The 26827-nt window shown below is 34.5% G+C and overlaps 1 protein-coding gene across 2 annotated transcripts in view; it reads left to right on the top strand.

Moving 5' to 3' along the window:
- LOC148945052 (inositol polyphosphate-4-phosphatase type I A) overlaps positions 1 to 24969 on the top strand; it is a 91553-nt gene extending 66584 nt beyond the window's left edge. Inside the window, exons 8-13 of one of the 2 annotated variants that reach the window (XM_089099185.1) lie at positions 800 to 1148; positions 4235 to 4380; positions 7303 to 7543; positions 12549 to 12668; positions 14175 to 14310; positions 23586 to 24969. In XM_089099185.1, coding sequence (XP_088955311.1) covers positions 800 to 1148; positions 4235 to 4380; positions 7303 to 7543; positions 12549 to 12668; positions 14175 to 14310; positions 23586 to 23718 — 1125 coding nt within the window. In that variant the 3' untranslated portion in view covers positions 23719 to 24969. The remainder of the gene's footprint in view (positions 1 to 799; positions 1149 to 4234; positions 4381 to 7302; positions 7544 to 12548; positions 12669 to 14174; positions 14311 to 23585) is intronic. The other variant, XM_089099186.1, reaches the window with a different exon arrangement.
- The last annotated feature ends 1858 nt before the right edge of the window (positions 24970 to 26827 follow it).

Below are 26827 nucleotides of genomic sequence, written 5' to 3' on the forward strand. Positions count from 1 at the left end.
AAAGATTTAAAGGAAATAAAAACTTCTTGGGAGGGTGTAAAGAGGGAGGCTTTGAATAGATTGGGATGGAGGATGAGCGTGCGTAGCTGTGTTGGCCTCAGTTAGCGGCTTGGTGCTGCGATGAATTGTTAGTAGTAATAGTAGTAGTAGCAGTAGTATATAAATCAGATTCTTTTGATGTGCATGTTGTTATCAAAACTTCTTTTTTTAGAGATTTGGATTCTATTAGCCCTAATCGCTCTTTATTTACAGTTTGTTATCATGAACCCTTTGATATGTGTGCCACACAAAATTTATTATAGTTATCGATAAAAAGGGTGTGGCATCACTGAAAAAAAAAATGTCAACTATACACATGTCCACTGCTATGTCTACATCTATCTACATCTAGCCTATGTCTATATCTACTACTGTCTACATCTATGTCTGCTATTCGTGCTTGTGTCGCTAATAATTTTTGTTAACACTGAGCTTTCACATGAGCTTTTACAGGTTTCACGTCTTGTTACAAATAACCTTTAGCATACTCATGTCAAGCTTTGGTTTTTTATGCTGTTGATCAAGGAGAGGGGAATCAAGTGCTGTGGGTTTTTATGTTCCGGGGGAATAACAAAAACTACCAAACGCGACAAAAACTTGTTTGTATGTATTTCTGTTTCTTTTTACAGGTCGGACAACAATTTCGGGGGGGGGGGTAACCGGGTTACCCCCTCCCTCTAGATACAGCTATTCTGTTGATTATATACTTTTTAATTTGAAATTGCAATTCTACCAATGCCATTAATTTTTCTTTTTTTAGCTTACTACAGTTACTACTGCGCTAATGGTTCAACTCTGGTGCTCGCCACCAGAACCCAATTTCCTATCCCTTTTAATGAAAATTGGACCTTTAGTGTATTTTGAAAGCCTACTTACTTGTTTGAAAACAGAAAAGGCAATGTTAAGTGATGCTATAGTGGCCATTGAAGATCTGAAATCTGTACAATTCACCCTTGTTTTGGCCGGAACTCTTGGCAACACTGAGCAGTTTTTTGGCAATATTTCTTCTATTTTCAAAAGGAAGAAAATAAGGACAGTACAAATAGATGAAAGATTTCGTTGTAATACAATAACAAGCAGTACTACAACGTGTCCAGACAAAGAAAAGGGTAATATTGTGTTAATTGACTAATTCGTTAAAAAATAAACCAATTTTGATAATTACTAACGCAGATAAGTAACCAATTACTAGTTAACAACCCATTTAATAAATCCGTATTTACGTTCGGAACAAGCTAGTAACTATCTAACAATACTGCTGTCTAATAACTTTTTTTGTTAGGTGATTTAATTAGGTAATTTAATTTATTGTTTAGTTTTTATTTATGCATTTTTTCTCAAAATTAATTAAGTTTAAATAATAATAATAATAATAATTTATTGTTATCCTCTATACATAACAAAGACGTACTAAGAGGAGTGTGAACAAAAAAAAAATAAATAAAAAGACCCTGACAAAATGCGCACAAATACTGACAACTTAACTTTTAAACTCTCAATAATAACTTTAAAACTCTTTAAATTCAATAATAGTCAAATACTATGAAACTTTACAACTTACGACGCTACACATTTGATAGAATACTCATCAGTGGAAAATCGACAATTTTTTTGCGACGGTCAGCAAATCTACAGGATAATTCATCCAATTCTTGACAAATTTAAAAAAAACGAAAAAAAAACACCGTACCGCGGAAAATGTTACAATTACGAGTCCAAAAAGTGATACTGACAAAATACTTGCAGAAACTAAAGAACAGGGATCAGTTTTTCTTTTTGTGAGAGGTGGAGAAAAATTTCCAAGAGGGTGTAAAAAACAACACATGTGCGAATACGCGTTATTTAGCCGACCAAGGGTTCTCTTATTAAAATAGCCCTTTACCCTGGCGAGATGCCCGATACAACACTAAGCACTTGATAGAAGACAGATCAGTAGAAAACGATACAATTCGTCCGTTTTTTAAGACGGCGTTCGGATGCTGGATTCTGTCTCAGACCCTGTCCAAGTTTCCTGCTCAGAGTGGTTGTAAGTCCAAGGTATTTTCAGAAATAGGGAATTCACAATCACAATTGTCACCTAAATAGGTGTTGTCAGTTCTGAAAAATGTTGCTCGATAGTTCCTATTTTCAATTTTCTACCATTCTGAGTGGGAAAATTGGACAGTATGAGACAGAATCTAGCGTCTGAACGTCACTAACAAATCCCAAAAACACCGTACCGTTGGAAAATGTAACTATTACAAGTCCAAAATTAAATGTTAATTAGGAATTAAAACAAATATTAAAGGATCAATAAAATGGGAAGGAAAGGTATAAAACCTGCAATTCTTAAGGGAGGTCTGCGCGTTCTATGGCTCAAAAATTAAGTGAGAAAAACGGATTTAATTTAAACAAAGCAGTGACAAAGAATAAAAAGCAAATAATTAATAAGAAAAATTCCAAATATTTCAATTCCGCATCCGGGAGCTTTATCAACGAAAAAAAAAAGAAAACAAAATTTAGTTAAATCATCTAAAGAAAACGACGAAAAAAAAACAAGACAACAAGAGAAATAAAACAAGACAAGACAAATAGATAAAACTCACATCTTAATAATCTTCCACAATGCTGCAACTCAGAAATGACAATGAAAATGTCTAGTAGAACAGATATTACTCCTCTTAAAGCCAGTCTCCATTTGGCGGATTCTGCAAATCTGCACCGCCAATCTGCAAATTTTATTTCAATGGAGACTTCTTTTCCGGCTCCGTGTTGGCAGTTTGCAGATACTGCAACCTTCGACGTTGCTTTTTCTGCAAGATAGCAGATTTGCAGAATCTGCCAAATGGAGACTGGCTTTTACAATTTTTTTTTTACTAATTAATGTGTTAATTGGTTTTTATTCTTTGTCACTGCTTTGTTTAAACTAAACCCGTTTTTTTTTCTTAATTTTTCGTAAATGGAAAAGTGGTGTGGTCTAATAAATTATTTATGTTCTATGACTCCCTATTTGTCCCTCAACCGATTATCATCGGTGCCCTATTTAAGTCAGCAGTTACTTTCTGTTCTAATATAGCTCTTTCAGAAACCGGATTAATCAAGTCCACTGTATTTATTCGATTTGAGTGGCGAAACACTGGCTGAACTCATAACGCTACATATTTAGGATATTCTGTAAACCTTAGTGTTAATTTAACGATGAAATGTTTGGCCATTAAATGCTAAATTGTTTTTCGGTAGTTTCTTTCCGTTTTAATAGAGCCCCTCCTGAACCATGTCAATTGGGTCCACTTTTGACATTTTGCCTTATTTCAGCCTTATTATATATATATATATATATATATATATATATATATATATATATATATATATATTTTTATGTAATATACAAGGTAGAGGGGTCATAGGGTTATCAAAAGTAACCATGCAGTAATACAATATCAGTGACATAAAGAGGCGGGGGTGTGGACATATGAGAATTAAACAGATTAGAGCTCTGGTTGTTATTACCTTTTTTTCAAAATTCCTTAGTTTGAAAAAGAAATGCATGGATTCCATGTTTTATTTCTTCGAAAATGTATACTTACGCCTTCCCAGCGCATTTTTTTAAAAGGTGCAATTTAAATACAAAAATGAGCGGTTTAACGACTAATTTGGTCATCCTAAACACGAGATACACGTAATTTAAATTTATAATGGATGAACTTATGAGTTCTGACTTCAACAGACGCAGGTCGCTTCATAATAATCCAAAACCTTACGAGAATCTAGAATCCTGACTTGACATGTTATTTCTAGACTATTCTCAAATAGATGGGTTATGCTCAGACAAATAAGTAGACTCAGAAAACGCGCGAACGTTTTTTAACCTAATGCTTGGTGCTGGCATTTTACAAGTTATTACTGAAATTACCAAATTTACTAAGAATTATATACATGCTCTCTTGTCTCGCTTTTTTGTTGTTATTTTTTTTTTTTTCATTTCTCGGTTTTTGACGATTTTTTTTACCATTGAATTTGTTTTTAAAATTATTCTTTTTTGAAGACCAAATCAAACAAAAATTAGATTTTTTTTTATTATTAAATATAGTTTGTATATATTAAATATATCTTATATTAAATGCACAGACAACGTATAACGCATAACAAAAACGTTATCGTAAAGTTTAGCATTTAAAATGATTTAAATCGATTGAAAGTAATATTTTACTTTTAGCTGGACATTTGCCTGGGCCGGCTCCTACTCCTGAAGCATTTTCTGGCTCTGAATTTCCTTGCCAAGGGTCTCAGGAACAACAAGAAAATGAAGATCTTCCTAAAGGAATGGCCCCAGTTATTCGTGGCACTCGCTCCGCTCTACAGGTAAGCAATTAAATAGCTACGAAGACCACAGTGCCTTTCCATCATAAACAACAAGTTGAACAATAGTGACATTTTTTATAAGGCAGTGGAATGTAAGTTTAAATGAATATTTCGACCCTATATGCAAGGGCTGTCCTCAGAAAAATAAATGAAAAAAGAGTATAAAAGAACTCACATTAAAATACAATCGTTAAAAAAAACCTTTTCAAAACATAACTAGCATCATTACTTCAGGTAAAGTTCAACCAGGAATTGAACTTCCCTAAAGTAATGATACTAGGGCTGTTTTGAAAAAAGTTCAAATGTAACGATTGTATTTTAATGTGAGTTCTTTTATATTCTTTTTTCATTTGTTTTGCTGAGGACAGCCCTTGCATATAGGGTCGAAATATTCATTTAAACTTACATTCCACTGTCTAATAAAAAATGTCCCAAGTGTTCTAGTTGTTGTTCATTTAGGTAAGCAATTACCCCTATCCCCTCAATTTTTTAAATTCCATACATCAATCTGCCCACAATCCTCCACCCTAATCTATCCAAGCCCCCACCCCCCACCTTTTTTTACCCTCTCTGAAAATTCCTATTTCCCTTGAATCTTAACTTACGAAATCTTCCCAGCCCAGTCGGGTAGGATCACAATTTTTGATATTTTGAAAACAATTATGAAGAAAGGAGTTACGAAATTTCATTTCCTTGTGACATGGGGGATCGAACCTAGTTCCTGGATGGTACTAGGTCTGGCCGTAGCCATTCCGAAGTCACAAGGTAACAAATTTGGATATGAACAAATAAACTTTCAAATGGGGATAAATCCATTTATTTAGACAGTGAAGAAACAGGTACAAAAGTCCATATATTTCGATCACATATGCAGCAACCGTCTAAATATGCTAGTTTCAATTTTATTATTTTAGTATTTCTACTGAAGACGGTCGCTGTATATGTGACCAAAATATCTGGACTTTTGTACCTTTTTTTTCACTGTCTAAATAAATGAATTTATCCTCATTTGAAAGTTAATTTGTCCGTCTTAGAACAGCAGTGTGGTCTAAGAAAACAACACCTAATTTAAAGGTGTTATGTCGGAAATTTGGATATTTATATAATACATGAAATGGATACAGGAGATAAGCAACTGATCTCTGAGCCAAAAATAGAATATATATATATAAATATATATATATATATATATATATATATATATATATATATATATATATATATATATATATATATATATATACATATATATATATATACACACACATATATATATATATATATATATATATATATATATATATATATATATATATATATATATATATATATATATATATATATATATATATATATATATATATATATATATATATATATATATATATATATATATATATATATATATATATAATATATATATGTATAACATTAAAAACTGAAACGAACTGAAAATCATTCAGTATATAAGGGGAGGGGAAGGATAGAAGGAAATTCTTTTTGTGTATATGTTATTTCTGTTATAGATAGGATTAATTTTAAAATTTGTGATCAGGTTATACAAGATCTAGGAGCCTTTTAATCTAAATTGCAGTGAGTAAAACAGGGTTATAGTATATTTTTGTATAGACTATAGTATAAAGACAGCCAAGATTGAAGACCCTCCCAAGAAGTTCCTATTTCCCTTGAATCTCTCCTTACGACATCCTCTCACCACATTCGAGGACGACCTGCTTTTCGTTTGACCCTAGACGGTTGATTCAATATTATTATTTTCTATCGTTAGGAATAGATTGTTCTGTTTGTATTTGAAATTCAACATTTTCTGAATCGATCTATAGATTGTTGAAAAAGTGCTTCAAATTAATGACTAGTTTGTATTCTTCTTCTCTTTTACTCCGAATTTAGAGCTCTTTTTTCAGTAATAGTTCCATAATTTGTTTTTACCATTTTTATATAGATTATCAAATATCTTGTGCTTATCCTAAGCCTGCCTGTATCTAAACAAAATTACGACTAGTTCTCTCTCTCCCTCTCTCTCTCCCTCCCTCTCTCCCTCTCTCTCTCGCTCTTTCTCTCCCTCTTTCTACCTCTCTCTCCCTCTTTCTAACTCTCTCTCTCTCTCCTTCTCCTCTCTCTACCTCTCTCTCTCTCTCTTCTCTACCTTTCTCCCTCTCTCTCTCTCTCTACCTCTCTCCCTCTCTCTACCTCCCTCCCTCTCTCTCTCTTTCTCTCTCTCTCTCTCTCTCTCTCTCTCTCTCTCTCTCTCTCTCTCTCTTTCGTCTGTCTCCTTTAAAATGTCCTTTCTAATATTTGTAGTGTAATCTTTCAAGTTTGCTGAAAGTTAATGAAAAGGAATATAAGCAAAATTTAATTTTTGATTAACCCACTGCGGGTTTTCAAGCTCGCTTGCATCATTTTCATTCAACCAGAATGGAAGGACATTATTGCAGCTGCAAACTTGATGGATGACTGGTGGTTCCCCCTTGGCACTCTGGGTGCCTCTTGAGGAACTTATGATCCTACGGTCTTAGATCCAAGGTCATTGGTATTGTGTATTGATGCGAAAAAGTATGGAAACCAAAATATGAAAAAATTGAACGATGGTTAAAACAATAATAGTCTTGTGTGGCTATGAGGGAGCTTAGCACCTGCAAACAGGTGCTTATAGAGGGTTGAGTCGACGCCCTATGCGCCAGCAACGCCATTAAAGTATATTTATCCTTATTTTTTAGTGAAGTCATTATTTAAAGCAGGCTTGTATATATGAGGGAGGGGGGGGGGTGTTCTAAGGTCTATTCTTTCTTTTGTGATCTTCTATTCCTGGGAAATTTCGCTTTATAACCTTCCTCCCTCCCTCCTAAGGAAATGAACTGCGTGGATCTATGAGTATAATCAGACATAAAAATGCACCTATTTCAGGTTGTGTTACCTGTTCCTGAAGCCATTTTTTCTACTTTGCCGGCTGATTGTATAAGCCAAAGTCAGCAATTGTCCTTCAATATTACGCCAGTATTGTTCAATGTTGGTTTCAATGAATTTGTGCCAATTGCTGAGAAGTTGGGAGAAGACGATTTGGAGAAGAAATTAAACAACGATTCTTTTGTGAGAATACATGATTACTGCAAGAAATTTTTGAAGCTTAATTTGGAAAGTAACAAGGGTTTGTATTTACATACTCTTTTATAAATCCACCATTTATCGTAACGAAACGCGTAAATCACAGCCGTAATCCTAAAGATAGAGAAGGGGGTTTGGGCTAGAAAATGGGCTTTGGGCTAGACGGATATTGGCAATGGGCTATGTATCCACCATAAGTCGTAAAGAAACTCGTAAATCACATCCTTAATCCTAATGATAAAGAAGGGCTATGGGCTAGAAAAACATGCTTTGCGCTAGACGGCTATTGGCTATGGGCTATAAATCCACCATAAATCATTAGGAAACTCGTAAATGGTTGAAGGGCAACTAATGCCCCTCTCTCGCCCACCATTTCCCCAAACACATCCAATCAAAATTTTGAGATAAACATTTTTGTTTAACGTAGTTTAAAGTTTTGGAAATTAGGTCTCTGCCAGCGTTGCCGTGGAAACTTCAAAAAGGACTCATTCAATTGGGAATTGAGAGGGCTTGTCCCCTTTTTAATAGTCAAAAGCGATTGGAGGGCGAATGCCCCCCCCCCACGCCCATCATTTCTCCAAACACTTCCGATCAACATTTTGATATAGTCAAAAGATAGCCATTTTGAGATAGCCATTCTATTGAAAATAGTCTAAATATCATATAACACGACTTTTGGGGTCGAAACAAACGCCAGACATTAGGGGCAAGGGTTATAAGTTATGCCTGGGGGGTATTTAAGGTTTTTATGGAAGGTATGGTTGTTTAACTTCAGAAGAGGCTCAGTCTTTCTCTCTGAAAAAGACTATGTCAATATAAAACGAACAGAAATTAATCAAAAGAACGTTTTGGACAAAATAAGTTTTTCAAAAAAAAATTAAAGAACTCCATTTAACCAAAAATGAAGAAAAATAGAATCAAATAATCTACCAAGCATACAACTACTACAAATCAGTATCAGTAAATAAATGAAACCCAACAACAAAAATTAAAATAAGTAAAAATCAAAACGAACAGAAATTAATCTGAGTAGGGTTCTAACCCTATGCTTTTTAAAAGCCAGAATATAATTTCTACTATACTGAAAAAAATTATTTTAAATGTTTTCACTTTTATAACTTTAAGAAATCAAAACTTTTAAGGAATAAATATCAGCATTTGTATATTAAACTGACAATGCACATTTTTTTCAGTAAATTCATCTGATTTTTGTCAGCAAAGTACAAATTGTATTTTGGGTTTTAGAAAACATAGTGTTCAGATTAATTTCTGCTCGTTTTTAGTTTGACTTATTTTAATTTCTGTTTGTTTTGGGTCCTCTATTCTTTCTCTTTCTGATCGTCTTCAGTAGTCCTTTAGTTCAAATTAGTACTACTTTTCAAGTGACTGAAGAGTGAACGTTCCTCCAATAAATGTTCCTCTTGATGATGATATGGAGTTCATACCCATCTAGGTAAAGAGTGATCTTTGGGATGCTAAACTCTGTTTGGATATAGGCTAAGCTGTCCTAAATGCTATGCGTATCTTTTTTCTCTTATTTTTGGACGAGAACCATGCTCTGCTTCGTTATGAGGATAAACCTGATATGCAATTATATCTTCCCTCCCTGGGTATTATTTCTAGGGTAAACCTGATATGCAATTCAGGTTTACCCTAAACCTCGTTATGAGGATAAATCTGATATGCAATTATATCTTCCCTCCCCTGGGTATTAATTATATGTAGCCTTCCTGGGTACTAAGTTGGGTCTCCTAGTCTTTCTGATCATCTTTAATAATTAATAATACTGTCTTGGTAATGTGTACTGCTTCCAAGTTTATTTACCGCTTGACAGTGTTGTCAAGCAGTATTGACAGTGTTGTCAAGTTCTCTGACAAATGACTCTTCCTCCAAAATATTGTTTTGACCTCATACCCACAACACTAAAGAAGGGTCTTGGGGGTGCTAAACTGTTGTTGGATACACAATAAGTACACCGAACAAAACTTTTCTGACATCCAAGCGGTTAATATGGGGCCTTGAAATTGGTTACGCAGAACCTTGATAATTTTGACTGTTTCATCTGGTATTCCTTAGTGAAAGAGGATATACCAGACTCCTTTTCGCTACACCTGCTGAAATGTCTGTCGGAAATCGACAAATAGGTGGTAAATATCTTGGTTGAATTCGGTGTATCGTTCCCTGAGCTGTCGAAAGATTAATATTTGGTCGATTGTTGATCTACCAGGATTAAAGCTGGCCTGATATTCTCCAATGGTAAAAGCAGTAATTGTTAGTATGTGTCGGAGTAAAACATTTGTTAGAGCACGTGACTGGCGGCTCATGAGGTTAATTGAACGACAGTTTCTGCATTCTTTTTTTTATCCCGTATTTCGAATTGGAACAAGGGTAGCCTAGGACCATTGACGGGCTATATGACTGGTTTTTCGCACGTTAGACGCAGTAGTATGTTATTGTTCAGCTACATCATCTGATCCGATGTTGGAGAATTCAGCGGGAACTACATCTGGACCTTGGGGTTTTCCCGTGCTTGAGTGACCTGATTGCTGATATAGTTTCTGACTTGGATTGGGGGGGAGGCTAGTTTGAGTTCTTGGTCTGGTGTGGAGAACCGTTTCTGTATTTCTGGGTCCGCAGCTACGGCGAGGGGTTAATTTGTCCTTGAGGTGCTCTGTCTATCTTTCGAGTTTCTTCTTTGAATTGCTAATCAATTTCCCCTTAGTGTCCAGGATCACTGGTATCTGTAGTTCTTTGTGTGACTAAACTCCTGTATCGTTTTGAAAATTGCTGCGCTATTCACTATCTTCAATAATAATGCGCATTCATCCCGTTTCTTCCGCAGGTAGTACACAGGCGTACACAAGTCATGTGGTGTCGCACTGGGGTTTATCTCTGCATAGTAATAAGGGACTCCGAGTTCAATCTCAGTTATAGCAGCTTACCGCTGGACCCTGAATTCGATTACAGTGATGAGATTATAAGAAAGTGTCTCCATAATAATTCAAACAAGAAGAAGGCGGTTGTTCATCGCCTTTCTAATCTCTTGCTCCACTCTTCTCTTGGAGAGCTTGTAGGTATCTCAGCTGTTGTGCTTGGACCTGCTGCAGAGAATTCGCTTATCCTCACATAGTCTCACGATCTCATCTGTAATTAACGGCTTTTCGTTGGTGTTTTTTTCCAAGGACGTCATTCACTGTCTCGATGATGTGCACCTTGAAATCCTACTCCTTGATTATGAACTCTGTTTTTGTAGCCGGAGATAAAGAGGGAGGCTACATCGAGTTCCTTTTCACTTGTTATGGGGAAGTGAGTCTCTGATAGATCAAGAACATCGAATCTGTATCTCTGTAGCTGTTCTACTGAGATCCAGTCTTCTAGGTTCGGTAAGTGTGGTGGTATTTAGCAAATCAAAGTGTAGGATTCCTTTTGTTGGGATGTAACAACCGTGTGAATTTTCCCCTCTTTCATCGATCTAGGGTTTCCGATTGCCCCGGACCTTTTGTTGAGTAAAATCATATCATTTTTACCGTCATAGTTGTGCAAACTAGGTTGTCCGTCGGTCAGCCCGGGCGAGGTTTTTTCAAAACTTTGAACTAAACTGAGACCTTTTTATAGATTTCAAGAGAGGTGTTTTATGGCTGAATAGGTGGTGACGGCAAGCCACTCCTCTTCACCTCCTTGCAGAGGTCGTTTTCTTTGCTTCTGGGTCTTCCACAGATGTCCTCTTATAGAAAATTCTTTTGTTGATGTTATGCTGCACAATGCAATTTTACTCAGATATGGGAGAAGGTTTGTAACCGATGGGACGTGTCTACATGCTGGTGAGCCCTGTAAAATGTACATTCATGTGAGCTTCTTCCTTTTTTCGCCTGTGTTTGTGACCCCTGGGCAAGTCTGCCCCAGTTTCAGTTTTTTTGTCCCCTGGGACTGGGTGACTCTTGCCCCGTGACTCCTTCTCTGCGGATGTATCCAGCATATCTCTAGTTTATTCCCTAATTGCCGTCTAGGGACGTGCCGAATGGCCTAGGGAAGCTCCTTCTGTGGAGGTAACTTGGAATTAATCCATTATTGGTATGTTAGACTTTTCCTTGAAGATGACTCTATTTAACTAAAAACCAAAATTTCTATTTCGACAAGTGTTTAATAGGTATAATTTATTCACGTTATTACAAAACTAGAAAACTTAGGACAACGAAAAAAACAAGGTAAATTATAGCCAGTAAAAAAAAAGGAAAAACAAAATGCAAATATTTGGTCGAGACGTCCACTCAGCCGTTCTCATTGCAGGAATAAGAGTTGCCCCATCACCACTGCTTGAGAAAAGACCTCTTCTGTTCAGTTTTTCCCTTTTTAAAATTTTCTGTATGTTTGCATTGTCCTGGGGACTTTTGCATATTTTTATTCCTATTTCTGCACTGAGGACGGCTGAATGGAGGTGTCAGCCGAAATATTTGTTTTCTTTTCTCTTTTTTTACATGCTCTATTTTCTTTTTCTTTTACTTTATTTGTCCTAAATGTTTCTCGTTTTGTCATATTTAGCCAGTGTGGTCTCAGAAATTATTTATCTACGTTTAAGTGCTTGTACTGTCTACCAGCTATTCTAGTTAACACAGCTATATGCTCCTATAAAGTGAACATGAATAACCTAAATTCTAATGCTCTATTATTGAATTCTGTAATGTTTTTTTTTTTTTTTTTTTTTTTTTTTTTTTTTTTTTTCCTAATTTGTTTCTTTTTTAAAATAATCTAATTTTAGAATTCTCTATAAGATAAATTCTAGGACACTGTTCTGGGATTCCTTACTATTTTAAGTTTTAACTTTGTCATTTTGTTTTTATGGGTTTTTTCCCTTTTTTTTTCTTCCTTTCCTTTTTTGTAGAATAACCTAATTTTAAAGTTCTGTGCAAAGTAAATTCTAGGACTCTATTCTAAATTACTAAATTATGGATGCTGGATTCTAGGACTATTCTGGGATTCTGTACCATTGTGTAATTTTAAATTTCTTATTCGGTTTCGTGTTTTTGTTGTCTTATTCGTCATTTTTGTAGAAAAACAACGTTGCACGATTGCAGGCATAATGAAAGAGCTTCGAGAAGAATGTTTCTTGCAGAAGAGTCGAAATGTGAAAATCTTGGAAATTATGGAGAATCTCTGCAGGCAGCTTCTAGGTAGTTTCTTTTTTTTACATATAATGTATTTTTGGAGTTTGTTATACTATTTTTTTATACCATTATTTTGTTATATCATTATACTATTATTATACCATTATTTATGGATTTATTATTTTATTAAAATTTTATTATTTAAATGTTATATTATAAAATTTAGATTTGTTTTTCACAGCTTTTTTTACTGATCACAACAACGACAAATCGGTCAATAATATTTTTAATGTGGGGGGGGGGGGGGGGTCCCTCATCCCCCCCAAAAAATAAAAAAATAAAAAATAATAAAAAAAGAAGTTACCCGACTCGTACAAAAGAAGTAGCAAAGATGCATGTAAACAAATATATGTGGTGTTTTGTAAGTTTTTTTTTCAAAACCCTCCCCCAAACAAAAATTCCCCTCATCCTTCCGAAGCCCCTCTCACCTAGAACGAAAATCCTGGATACGTCCCTGGTGACAAATATATGGATTGACACTAGTAGGTTTGCAATCTTTCATGAAGAATTTATGCAGGCAGCTTCTTGGTAGCTCTAAGGTTTGAAAAAGCTGTTGTTGTGTTTTTTCTGTTTGTTTGTTTTTGTTTTTTTTTTCCAGAAAAAAGTCATCTTATTTGCAAATATTCTAGAATTATCCAAGATTTTTCTAGTTTTCTTCTTTACTGCCAGACGTGGAAATTAGTTGTGAAAATGTCAAAGAAAAACAGGAATGGCTCCAACATCTGTTCTTCTATCATTCTTTCTTTTTTACCAATTTTTTCTTTTATACATATTTTCAGATGCGCAAATTACAAATTGTAAAAGCGCCTTAGATAGAACTGGAATGACTGCAACATTTCAGCACTTCAGTTTTTTTGAAGCTTTTTTTAGCTTTATTTTAGTAATTTATTAGCTTTGTAACACTTTTTATTTTACTAGTTATAAAATTTCATTGTTTGATTAGTATAATTTTTTTAGCATTAACAAGTGCAAGGAAACTCATTTTTTTGCTAGGGGAGGTAAGCTTTAGGTAAATCTTGTCCGACGTTCTTGTATCAAGTAACCAGATACCATGACTTGCAGCAAGACTGTAGACAATTTTCCAGACGGTTTGGGAAGGGGCTCTATGATAAGGTTAGAAAACAAATATTTTTCGCCAAAAACAGCAATATATATATATATATATATATATATATATATATATATATATATATATATATATATATATATATATATATTCGAATATCACATACTTTTCCTTGGGCTTCGTTTTTTCCTTTTTTTTCAATTTTGCAAACTATAACTTGATAAACGATACATCTAGAATGGCAACAACGCTTCATTATTTTAATCTGTTTTAGGTAACTGTTTTTTTCAGAAGGGGAGGGGGGAGAAACTTTCAAATTGCAAATCTTTTTTCTGGGGGGGGGGGGGCTGTAGGTTGAGAAAAAGTTTTTTGGCCAAGTAACTTCATATTTTTCAGCATTAGAACACTTTTCTAGGATTTTATTCATTCTTCTTCTCCCTTTTCAGGCTTGCAAATTACAAGTTGTAAAAGTGCCAAAGACAGAACTGGAATGGCTGTGACACTTCAACAGTGTAATTTATTAACGAGAGAGTTGGATCTATCAGACCAAGAGTATCAAAAAGCTTTGGATACTATGCGGAGGTATAGATCATTTTTTACTTCCTTTTTTTTCTTAACCTTTTTTACGCTTTTTATCTTTTTTTTCTTTTATCTTTCATCTTTTTTCTTTTTGCATATAAAGATGAAATTAAATAAAATCTAGAATGAAATGCAAGGACTAGTTTAAAAGAATTACATCTTAAATAGGAAACTTTAAATGTAGTAGTATAATTTTGTAGTAACATTTAGTAGTAATTTTAGTAGTAAAATTTGTAAAATTTAAATGTAGTAGATTAGAATTAATCTTAAAGGGTAAATCTGAACATGGAAAAAATTATGATGAGGAATCTGTTTTGTAAACAATATGAAATGGAAATTTTTTTCATGTATACACTGTTAATAAATTCTTTTTTTTTTTTAGAGATTCGGGTTCAACTGGCATGGGTCGCTCTTTACTTGCAGCTCATCAGTACGAAATGCTTCATCAAAACAATAATAAGTACCTGACAAGTAACCAATATTAATATTGAGAATAAAGATAATAAAGAATCCTGTATATGTAAACTAAGTTGTCGATAACATTACTATCCAAATGTTCCACTTTAACTAAAACTATATCTCTAGCTTCTTTGACTAAATATCTACCAACACTAAATAGATGGGGCTTGTGGATCAGTCACAGCTACCTCATGATGAACCCCTCTTTAGTATATAATGAAAAAAAAAGAAAGCTCTCGTGTAAATGTAGGATTTTGGGGTCTTTCTAAAATTTAAGAAGTAAGATTTAAATACCCTAAACTAAAAAAAGCTTTAAATCCTATTCAAAACATTTATATTTTGATATTATTTCTTAGCTTTGAATTACTTCCTCATACCGTATTTGCAGCAGTTCTGAATTGCGTCTGGTAAGGAACCTCTTGGGCAGAAAAATTCACCAAGGATCTCAAAATTCTTTCAAATTTATGTATTTAAAAATTCGCTATGTTCCATTCTTTTATCGCCAATCCTGACCCTGGTAGTATCGGGCCCGTATCCCTAAAAGGAACAAGTAGAACGTCTTTCTTCCTAACACATTTGGTGGTCCTTTGGACCCACCTCAACAGAAAATTGTAGGGGGTCCTCAAAATTATACTGTTTCAAAAATACCCAGTTTCCCAAAATAATTTTTCAATTTTCAAAATAATTTCCCAATTTCTATTTTTATACAAAAGTCGGCACATACAATAGTGCTCTTTCCCGTGCCAGAAAAAAAAGTCGGCAAAATTACATAAAAAATTGGAATTGGCTAAAAAAAATTCTATACAGACAAGAATTTCGAAAATAGACAAGAAAAAATGAAAATGGTTTGCAAAATTCTGCAATAGATCCTCCATTTTACCCCCTCTAGTTAGAACTAGTTGATAAAGTACTCAGGAAAGTATCATTTATTGAAAACAATTATATTCAAATCCTGATTGCTTGAAAATTTGGTACTTTGATCGGTGAATCTACAAATTCAGACAAACTAAATTACGCGTCCGTAAGTTTTTTTGCCATACCTATTATAGTATGGCAAGTTTTTTTGCCATACCTATTATAGTATGGCAAGTTTTTTTGCCATACCTATTATAGTATGGCAAGTTTTTTTGCCATACCTATTATAGTATGGCAAGTTTTTTTTGCCATACCTATTATAGTAACAGTGGTTCAAAAACCAGTATGTACTACCCCCACCCCATTTCTAGCATTTTCTAGCATCACAAGTGACTTTATTCTTTCGAAACGTCTTATTTTAGAAATACCTAGAAAATGAAGCTCTTCATATCAAAATGACCTTGTCATTTCTTGAAGGCATAAATATAAGCTTTAAAATATGGATTTTACAAATGTCTATGCAGCCCCAAAGTCATTTTTCGGAAGTTAACTTGCAAATTACTTGATAATAGGCTATGTTGGCAGGGAACTAATCAATCCGGCAGCATTGTTCAAAAATAATTTTAAAAATGGAGAAATTGAGAGTTTACATCCTTATTTTATAATAGCGTTTATTTATCGATGCTGATTTTTGGTAGTTTCACGCTTGGTAGATTATTTGATTTTATTTTTGCTCCTTTTTTGTTTAATGGAATTCTTTACTTTCCTTTGAAAAACTTATTTTGTAGAAAAAGTTTTTTTTAAATTAATTTCTGTTCGTTTTATATAGACACAGTCTTTTATGGGAAAAAGAAAATAATACTTTAAATCTTTTTGTTTTTTTAAGAATTTATAGTTTGGCCTGCTATTTGTATGCTGGAGAAAAGTTTTCAGCAATTTTTAACAACATGCACCCTCTTAAAAATCTGGACACACATAGTAGTGTTTAATTTAGTTGCATACCTCCTCTAGTTGACCTGAAATGGAAAACTTGATACCATTCACAAAAAAATCTGTTTACTTTCTTTGATAGCTTGGATACACCTACGCTATTTTGATTTAGTTAAATTTTAAAAGCAGAAGTAGCCCCAAAAGTTTGAACATAATACCCTCAGTCGTTCTTGGGATACTGCTGTGATGCCCTATTGGGAATTAGCATTAACACAGTGCATTTTGATTTAATCTTATGTCAACATTTAGGTTTTAAACATAAAGGCAAATGGGAGGCTGGGCGTGGAGGGGGATTAGTTTCCCTCCAATCATTTCCGACTATTAAAAAGGGCACAAGCCCTTTTTATTTTCAATCGAATGAGCCCTTTTCGAAGTTCCTACGACAACTCCTTCAATACAAAGTGCCCTGGTCTAAACAACAACAACAACAGAAAAATAATAAATTATACCCACATCGATCTTTACTATAAAAATGTCAAGCCTTCCAATTAATTTCGACTAATAAAAGGGCACTAGGCCTTTCGATTTCCAATCGAATGAGCCCTTTTTGAGTTTCTACGACAACACTTTCTATAAACACCTTATATGCCCCCAGTGCATAAATTAAAACCCTTACCATAAGGGCTGTGAGGGTAATTGTCATTCTCTAAGACCTAATTTTCAGAACTTTCAACTAAGTAGAACAAAATGGCTATCTCACAAGATTGATTGGATGTGTCTGAGAAAATGGCAGGCATGAGAGGGGCGTTATTCACTCTTCAGTCCCTTTCAACTATTAAAAAGGCACTGGCCCTTTCTATTTCCAATCAAATGAGCCCTTTTGAAGTTTTTACGACAATGCTTTCAATAAAAACCTTTTATGCCCCCAGGGCATAACTTACAACCCTTGCTCTGAGGGCTGGGAGGGGTTGTCGTCCTCAAAGACCTAATTTCCAGAAATTTCTGCAACGTTGAACAAAATGGCTATCTGAGAATTTTGATTAGATGTGTTTGGAGGAACGGTGGGTGTGAGAGGGGGGTTAGTCACCCTTCAATCACTTTCAACCATTAAAAAGGGCACTAGCCCTCTCAATTTCCAATTGAATGAGCCCTTTTGGCATTTTTCACGACAACTTTATCTATAACAGCCTTATATGTCCCCTTGCCATAGCTTACAATCTTTACCATGGGGGCTCTCGGGGGTTGGTCATCCTTAACTACATAATTTCCAAAACTTTCAGCAACGTTGAACAAAATGGCTATCTTTAAAATGTGATTGAATGTTTTTGGGTAAATGATGGGCGTGAATTACTCTCTGCTCAATTTCGACTATTAGAAAGGGCAATTTCAATTTCCAATCAAATGAGCCCCTTTTGAAATACAACAATTTTCTATATAAACCTTATATGCCCCCAGGGCATAGCTTTCAACCCTTGCACTGAGGGCTCTGATGGGATTATCATCCTAAAAGACCTAATTTCCAGAACTTTAGACTACGTTGAACAATATGGATATCTCAAAATTTTGATTGAATGTGTTTGAGGAAAAGCTTGGCGTTAGAGGGGGTTTATTTGCTCTTCAATCACTTTCAATTGTTAAAAGGGCACTAGCCCTTTCAATTTCCAATCGAATGAGCCCTTTTTGAAGTTTCTACAACATCGCTTTCTATAAAAACCTTATATGCTCCTAGTGCATAACTTACGACTCTTGCCCGGAGGGCTGTGGGGGTGAAGGGGTTGTCATCCTCAAAGACCAAATTTCCAAAACTTTCAACTACTTTGAATAAAATGGGTATCTAAAAATTTTGATTGAATGTCTTTGGGGAAAAGGTGCACGTGAGAGGGGGTTAGTTGCCGTTAAATCACTTTCGAGACTATTAAAAAGGGCACTAGCCCTTTGAATTTCCAATCGAGTGAGCCCTTTTTCAAGTTTCTACGACAAAGATTTCAATAAAAACTTATATGCCCCCAGGAAATAACTTATAACCCTTGCCCTGAAGAATGTTGGGGGAGTCTTCTAATCAGAAGTAAAATTTCCTGAACTTCAAACTGCTTGGAACAAAATGGCTATCTCAAAATTTTGATTGGATGTGTTTGGGGAAATGGTGGGCGTAGAAGGGGTGTTAGCTGCCTTCCAATCACTATCGACTATTAAAAAGGGCACAGGCCACTCTAATTTCCAATTAATTGGGTCTAGATTAATGTTTCTACGAAAACTGTTTCAATACAAAGTGTCCTGGTCTAAAGGAAAAAAATAATAAATAATACATAGTGTCAACATTGTTCTCACATATTCCCAGGGCATAACTTAAAACCCCTGTACCGGATGCTGTTGGGAAGTATCCTCCTCAAAAACAAATAGTTGCTAGTTGCCCTCCAATCACTTTCGACTATTTAAAAGGGGACTAGCCCTTTGAATTTCCAATCATATGAGGCTTTTTTGAAATTTTTACAACATCACCTTCTATACAAACCTTATATGCCCCCAGGGGCATAACTTACAACCCTGGACCTGAGAGCTGGGGGAGGGGAGGGGATGTACACCTAAAAGACCTAATTTCCAAAACTTTCAACTACATTGAGGAAAATGGCTGTCTAAAAATTTTGATTTGATGTGTTTGAGGATAAAGCGGGCGTGAGAGGGGGTTAGCTGCCCTCAACTCAATTTTCGACTATTAAAAAGGGCATTAGCCCTTTGAATTTCCAATCGAATGAGCCCTTTTTCAAGTTTCTACGACACAGATTTCAATAAAAACTTATATGCCCTCAGGGAATAACTTATAACCCTTCCCCTGAAGACTGTTGGGGGAGTGTTCTAATCAAAGGTATAATTTCTTGAACTTTAAACTGCGTGGAACAAAATGGCTCTCTCACTATTTTGATTGGATTTTTTTGGGGAAATGGTGGGCGTGGAAGGGGTGTTACTTGCCTTCTAATCACTTTCAACTATTAAAAAGGACGCAAGCCACTCAATTTTAAATTGAATGAGCCCTTTTCAAAGTTTCTACGACAACTTCTTCGATACGAAGTACCCTGCTCTAAAGGAAAAAAATTTATAAATAATACATTGTGCCAAAGTCGTTCTTATATGCCCTCATGGCATAACTTAAAACCCTTGCCCCGAGGGTTGTGGGGGAGTGTCCTCCTCAAAAACATATTTTCTATCTGGAAATCAATTACGCTGAACAAAATGGCTATCTCAAAATTTTGATTGGATATGTTTGGGGGAATAATGGGCGTTGAGGGGGGGGGGGCTAGTTGCCCTCCAATCACTTTCGACTATTAAAAAGGGGACTAGCTCTTTGAATTTCCAATCGAATGAGCCTTTTCTGAATTTTCTACGACAACGCCTTCTATAAAAGCCCCATATGCCCCCAGGGCATAACTTACAACCCTTGCCCTGAAGGCTTTGGGGGGTGTCCTCGTCAAAAACATAATTTCTATCTGGAAATCAACTACGTTGAACAAAATGGCTATCTCAAAATTTTGATTGTATGGTTTTCGGGAAATGGTGGGCGTGGAAGGGGTGTTAGTTGCCTTCCAATCACTTTCGACTACTAAAAAGGGCAAGAGTCACTCCAATTATCAATCGAATGAGCCCTTTTCGAAGTATTTACGACAACTTCTTCGATACGAAGTGCCCTGCTCTAAAGGAAAAAATAATAAATAACATATTGTGCCAACATCGTTCTTATGGTTCTGGGCGAATACCCCCCCCCCCCCCGGAAAATACCCCCTTAAGCTCAGCCGCTTCCATCATACAAGCCCAATTTTTTGGGTTCTATAATTGTACCCTTATACTGTGCTTCTCTCCACCTAGCCTCTCTCCAATCATCTTCCAAATAGTACCTATTCATTGGCACAGCTCAGCCCCGCAATCTGAGAAAATTTCAATTTTTAAAGTTTTGGGTCATTTTCCAGGGATTCTGTGCAGGTGGGCGCCCCCAAAAATTGTCCCAAATTTCTTTCTTGCTCTAGCACTTGTTCGCGGATGTCTAATGCCATGAATGGTTAGACCGTTGCTCAGGAGATAACCATGCGGTAAACACATGCCAACAATATTTTTTCATTTTCATATGGAATCCCAATCTAGCCCATGTCCATCGCTTAGCATTCAAGCTTCTCTCTTCAGGATAGGTGGGGAGGGGTGCCCGTCGTCTCCAATCACTTTCCAAATAGTATCTATTCATTGCCTCAGCTCAGTCCAGCATTCTGAGAAAATTTCATTTTTCACTATTTTCAAAGCATAGTGACCCCCTCATATAAGGTCTGTGGATTATCATCAGGGGCTCAGGATGCAAATTTTTAATTAATTATTAGATAAAATTTGAGCATTTTTTAGCGTTCAGTGTTCAGATTGGAGCGTTGGGGTCTGACTATCTGGGCTTTATTTTTTAAGGCCTGAATGCTAAGCGATGGACATGGGCTAGATTGGGACCCCGTGTGAAAATGAAAAAAAAATTGTTGGTATGTGTGAAGCGCATGCATGGTTACCGCCAGGGAAACAGTCTAACCGTTCACGGATTTAGGCATCCGTGAATAAGTTCTAAGGCGAGAGAGGAATTTAGGACAATTTTTGGAGGTGCTCACCTCGCCAGAGTCTCCGGCAAGTGACCCAAAACTTGAGAAAGTTGAACTTTGCTCAGATTGCTGAACTGAGCTGAGGCAATGATTAGATACTATTGGAAAAGTGATTGGTGATGGTGGCATCCGTGAACAAGTGGTAAATTGAGAGAGGAATTTGGGACAATATTTAGGGGCGCCCACCCGCCCAGAGTCACCGGCAAGTGACCCAAAAATTTGAAAAATTTTGTGAAAAATTGAAATTTTCTCAGAATGTGGGACTGAGCTTAGGGGGTATTTTCTGCAGGGGGGTATTTTCCGCAGGGGGTATTTTCCACGGGGGGTATTTTTTGCGGGGGGTATTTTCCGGTTGGGATATTCGCCGGGGGTAAACGCCGGCCACCGTTCTTATATGCCCTCAGGGCATAAATTAAAACCCTTGCCCCGAGGGTTGTGGGGGAGTGTCCTCCTCAAAACATATTTTCTATCTGTAAATAAACTACGCTGAACAAAATGGCTATCTAAAAATTTTGATTGAGTGTGTTTGAGGGAATGATGGGCGTGAGGGGGGGGGGCTAGTTGCCCTACAATCACTTTCGACTGTTAAAAAGGGCACTAGCCACTCCAATTTCCAATCGAATGAGCCCTTTTCGAAGTTTCTACGGCAACTCCTTCGATACGAAGTGCCCGGGTATGGAAACAAAAAAAAAATAAATAATACATTGTGCCAACATCGATTTTTACTTAGGCAGCGCTATTGCGCTGCCTATGATATCTTATAATATTCTTTATGTTATTATATTTTGTACATCCTTGTTTCGTAATAACGAAATAGCGTTGACTGAGTAGAGAGCGATCTGTTAAATCTTTTTTTTTTTCATGTCTTCATATTTCAAAAACAGTTAGGGATTCGACCAATCATAATTTTAAATGTGGTGCTTTTTTAAGGACCAACGCTGATTGGAAGGCAATAGTTCCCCTTTTTGTGAATGTTGTGCTTCTGGGTGTCCCTACGGCCCAATATTGCTTGGGAGGGAATTTTTAATTAGACATTTAGGACACAAAGTTCTAAAGTTATACGAAATAATGAATGCAGAAAACATGGTCCGTGCAATGATGTCACGTTGAAGGATTCTGTAGACCCATTGATGGTATGGGGCGTCGAAAAATATTCACATTTTACTGGCCGTTTTATATATATATATATATATATATATATATATATATATATATATATATATATATATATATATATATATATATATATATATATATATATATATATATATATATATATATATAGGGACGGAAAATCTGTCCCCCAACCTCGCGGTAGCTCGGATCGAATCCCTGACCACGTACTGCCAAATCACTGCGTTACCACAGTATCATAAACAATATCCTAAAAAAGTCTAAAATATCTCTAATGTCTTTATCATAAATAAATCTCATTAAGATGAACCGAATCTGAAATTAATAAGCGTTTCAATGTACAGACGTATCCCTCCCCTCCCCCTTGGGGGCTATATTTGTAGTTATACGTGCCCTTTACTGAAAAACCACATTGAAAAATAAAAAAAAACTTGTTTTTTCCTGTGAGTTAAAGCAGCATTCTTTTCTTCAATAACATCTAATAAAGAAAAAAAATTAAGCGTTTTATAAGTGTACTTTTTTTGAATTGATTGCTTGAATTGAAAGTTTTGATGATCTGGTTTATATTCCATATATTTCAGAGGAAGTATTTGGAAGGAAGAAAATACACAGGAAATTTAGGTGAATGTTAGGGCTAGAATTTTGTGACCTCTTTTTTGCTCGGCAGTTTCATATAAATTAAATTAAAACTTTGAGTTCTGCTGATAACTCATCCCAGATCTTAAGGCTACTGTATCTATGCACTCCCCTTCCAAAATCTGTTCAGAAGTTCGCCCTTTACTCCCTCTCATAAAGTTCCAATTTCTTTCAGATGCTTTTTTATCATCTTTCCTTAGTCCAGTCGAGGAAATCCTGCTTTTCCTTTGACCTCAGATGTATTTCTAAAAAGCACAATTTTTAGCGACCTATCATAAATATCTGCACAAAATTAACTTATCCCCCTCCCCCGGATCTACCACTGGCTTGTGAATTGTGATACATGCTTGCCATAAAGCTTTTTATTTTTCTCTAATATTGTCTTTCGTTTCTATCTCATTCAGTATAGGCTTCAGCGAGATGTAATGTCACTTTTCTCCTAAATGTAGCTGTGAAGCATCAGTTTTAAGGAGGATGTTCAAATAATTTGATGATTTGGCGCCGTTACTTTCACGTTACTTTCATATATTTCTTCCGAATTTGTGCAGAGCCAAAAAATTTGGGCTATTTTTTTGTTTTCACCTTTTATGTAAATTTTTTTATCAGTTTCTGTTTTTCTCTTTAATCACATTTTCTCTTTTACAGTGAAGGAGTCAGAATTGAAAATTGTGCCAAAAATATAGACGTTCGAAAATTTGCTTTTTCCTGGCTACAAATAGTGACATTTCCGCACAAATATCGACCTCCTCCTGGATCCTACGGCCAAGTCCAGTCCTAAAGTTCTGTTCTTTTGGAATTTATTTTATTTGTCTGCTGTATCTTTCCTAATTATTTATTTCCATAGTTTAAACAAAAGTAGATAAATCATTTCTTCCCCATCAACGATGTCAGTTACCGTACGTCCGGTTGAAAGGATAGCAGCTTTTAACCCGATGGAAGATGTCTTTTCAACTTTATATGTAGGATAAAAAGCGATTTTTGATAAAAAAAAATCTTATCCTAACTGTTTTGGGTGCAGATTTTGCTGCAATTTTTTTAACTTAGCTTGATCGTTTAGCTATGCCATTTGTGGTCTGATTGAGATATTACTTCTTTTCAAAAATCGAAACTTTAAGCCTTATTTGGTTGAAGCCGCAAGCTTTTTCTGCAGCATTCTTTTCTGTTTCCTTTTTTTATCTCAGCCTCGCCCTTTCTCTTTTTTTCTCACTCTCTCTCTCTGTCTCTCTCTCTCTCTCTCTCTCTCTTTCGTTCAATCTCTCTTGCTTGTTAATCACTCTTTTTTGATAGTCTTGAATATTATTTGTATGTTTAGGTTACGAGCGTTAATTTTGTAATTTGATTATATATATTATTCTGTACTCTTTAAGTTCGAAAAATAATCCTAATTGGTCGATTTTGCTCTGGTTCTTCTTAAGGGTGTTGTTTTATTCCAGCGGTTTTGTAATTTAATTCAGCATCTTTCCTTTCCTATGTTTTTGTTGTTACATAAAAGCTTCTAATTATTTCTATGTAAAAACTTCAGCTAAATCCCATCTCAGTAACTGATTCCATTTTTGTGTTTGTATTTAGTACATTTTGCCATTAAAAGATGCGATAATTCATTTTATCTCTTTTTGCTGTGGAAAAGTTTATATTGCATTTAATTTTTAATTCAAAGCTTAGACCCGTGCACACATTGTTCATATATCCTCTTTACACTTATCACCTCTATTACCTTCTATTATGTTGTCTGTGAGGTCATTATTTGAAATCAATAATCCTTTAGCCTCATTTTTTTTGCCAATTTTCACTATTCTTCCTAAAATATGAAAAAAAATTGGAATCTCCACTTTGTCACTTAGTTCTCATATAGTAATACCTAATACATACACTTACTTAATACATGATAATAATACTTAATTTATACTTGAAAACTTAGGCTAATTCATAGGTAGTCATTATTTTTAATGACAATATCATTAAAAATCATTATTAAAAATGACAGTACCAAAAAAATATTATTATTTTTACCTATCCTGTTAATTTCTGTTCCATTTTTTGAAATGAATATTTTTTGAATTTTTGAAATGAATAAAATTGGAATATCCACTTAGTCACTTGGTTCTAATATATTAATAATTAATACCTAAAATTAATTAATATATTATAATAATACTTAATTAATACTTTAAGACTTACACTAATTCTTAGTTAGTCATTACTTTTAATGTTAATATCCTTAAAAATCACAATTAGAAATGAAAGTACCGAAAAAATATAATTATTTTTACATATCCTGTTGATTTTTGTTCCATTTTTTGAAATGAATATTTTTTGAATTTTTGAAATGAATAAAATTGGAATATCCACTTAGTCACTTAGTTCTCATATAGTAATACTTAATACCTACACTTACTTAATATATTATAATAAAAATTAATTAATGCTTTAAGACTTACACTAATTCTTATGTAGTCATTACTCTTAATGTTAATATCTTTAAAAATCACAATTAGAAATTAAATTACAGAAAAAATATAATTATTTTTAAATATCCTGTTGATATTTGTTCCATTGAAGTGAATCCTTGAGAGTCTTTATCTTGGTCAAGGATTCATTTTAATTTTTTATGTTTACGTTCATGTAGTGAACATTTGTTGACATATAAAAGTTTTTTCTTTATTTCTAAATAAAAACTTGGGCTAATTCCCTTTTGGTCAACAAATCATTACTTTGACTGCACCTCTTTTCTGAAAGTTTTTGTCATTTTTTTGAAAATCTAACAAAAAAAACACAAAAGTATGTAAAAAAGAAAAGAAATAATAATGAAAATCTGGGTATTTTTACTGTGTCGTCATATATAAATTTCTACTTAAAAACTTATAATTTACTTTTAATTATTCAAAACATTTGTTTATATTCATAATTCACGGGCTGTACTGATATATTTATTTATAGTCCTGTCGATTTTAAAATATTTTTTTAAAAAACCATGAAAGGATTATTTATTACTTATTAAATCTTTACTTCCAATTTGGTCTGTTTAATTTCCTGCTGATGCATTTATACTTATCTTTTTCTTATTTCTACTCCTATTTAATGTCCCCGCACTAAACAATTAGACTAATTCACATGTTGTCTCAATATTATTCAGTAGTCATGTTTTTCATTTAACAATAAATATTTTTTTAATTATTAAAAAAAAATTAAAATAAATAAAAAAAATATGAAACTGAAAAATAAAATAAACGCAGTTACAAATTTTTTTTTGTCATTTAAAAAAAATTATCTAATCACAGAATGAATTGACAAATTACAGTTCTTGATATGCTTTTTTTTTTTTTTTTTTTTTTTACCCCCGGAGGTGGTTGTCAGGCTTTTATATAATTTTTTTAGCCAAATATTTTCCTTTGTTCTTTTGATAAACTGTTTTTAGTAAAAATATTTTAAGGTTTTTACAATTTTAATTAGAAAAAAATTGGATTAGTTCATATTTTGTAATGTATTTTTATTCAAAAGGTACGGGGGGATTCTCTTATCTGTAGTCTCTGGCAATCTTAATTTCTGTGTTAGTCTTACTGTATTAAATTGTACTATTGTTTATCAATATATTTGATACGTGAAAAACAAATTATATTCTTGTACCGGTGTATGGTGGAAATTTCCCCTTTTAAACTACAATTTAAGTAACCCCCGAGGGGGGGGGGTGTAGAACACTCTTGGGCTATTTCTCTTGAGAGAAAACAGGTTGAGATTCTTCACACAGTTCTGCTTTCTATACGTTCTTTTAGATCTACCTGAGTCAGGTTGTATCACGTCCTTTTTTTGGGGGGGAGAGCAACCCAAATGGGTATACAAAACAATATAGGGAGTAGCCAAATCAATTACAACACAATGTCAGTCATTAA

Source organism: Artemia sp. Qi Xiang Cuo, chromosome 13, assembly GCF_049724085.1.
Source record: "Artemia sp. Qi Xiang Cuo chromosome 13, ASM4972408v1, whole genome shotgun sequence".
Taxonomy (NCBI): domain Eukaryota; kingdom Metazoa; phylum Arthropoda; class Branchiopoda; order Anostraca; family Artemiidae; genus Artemia; species Artemia sp. Qi Xiang Cuo.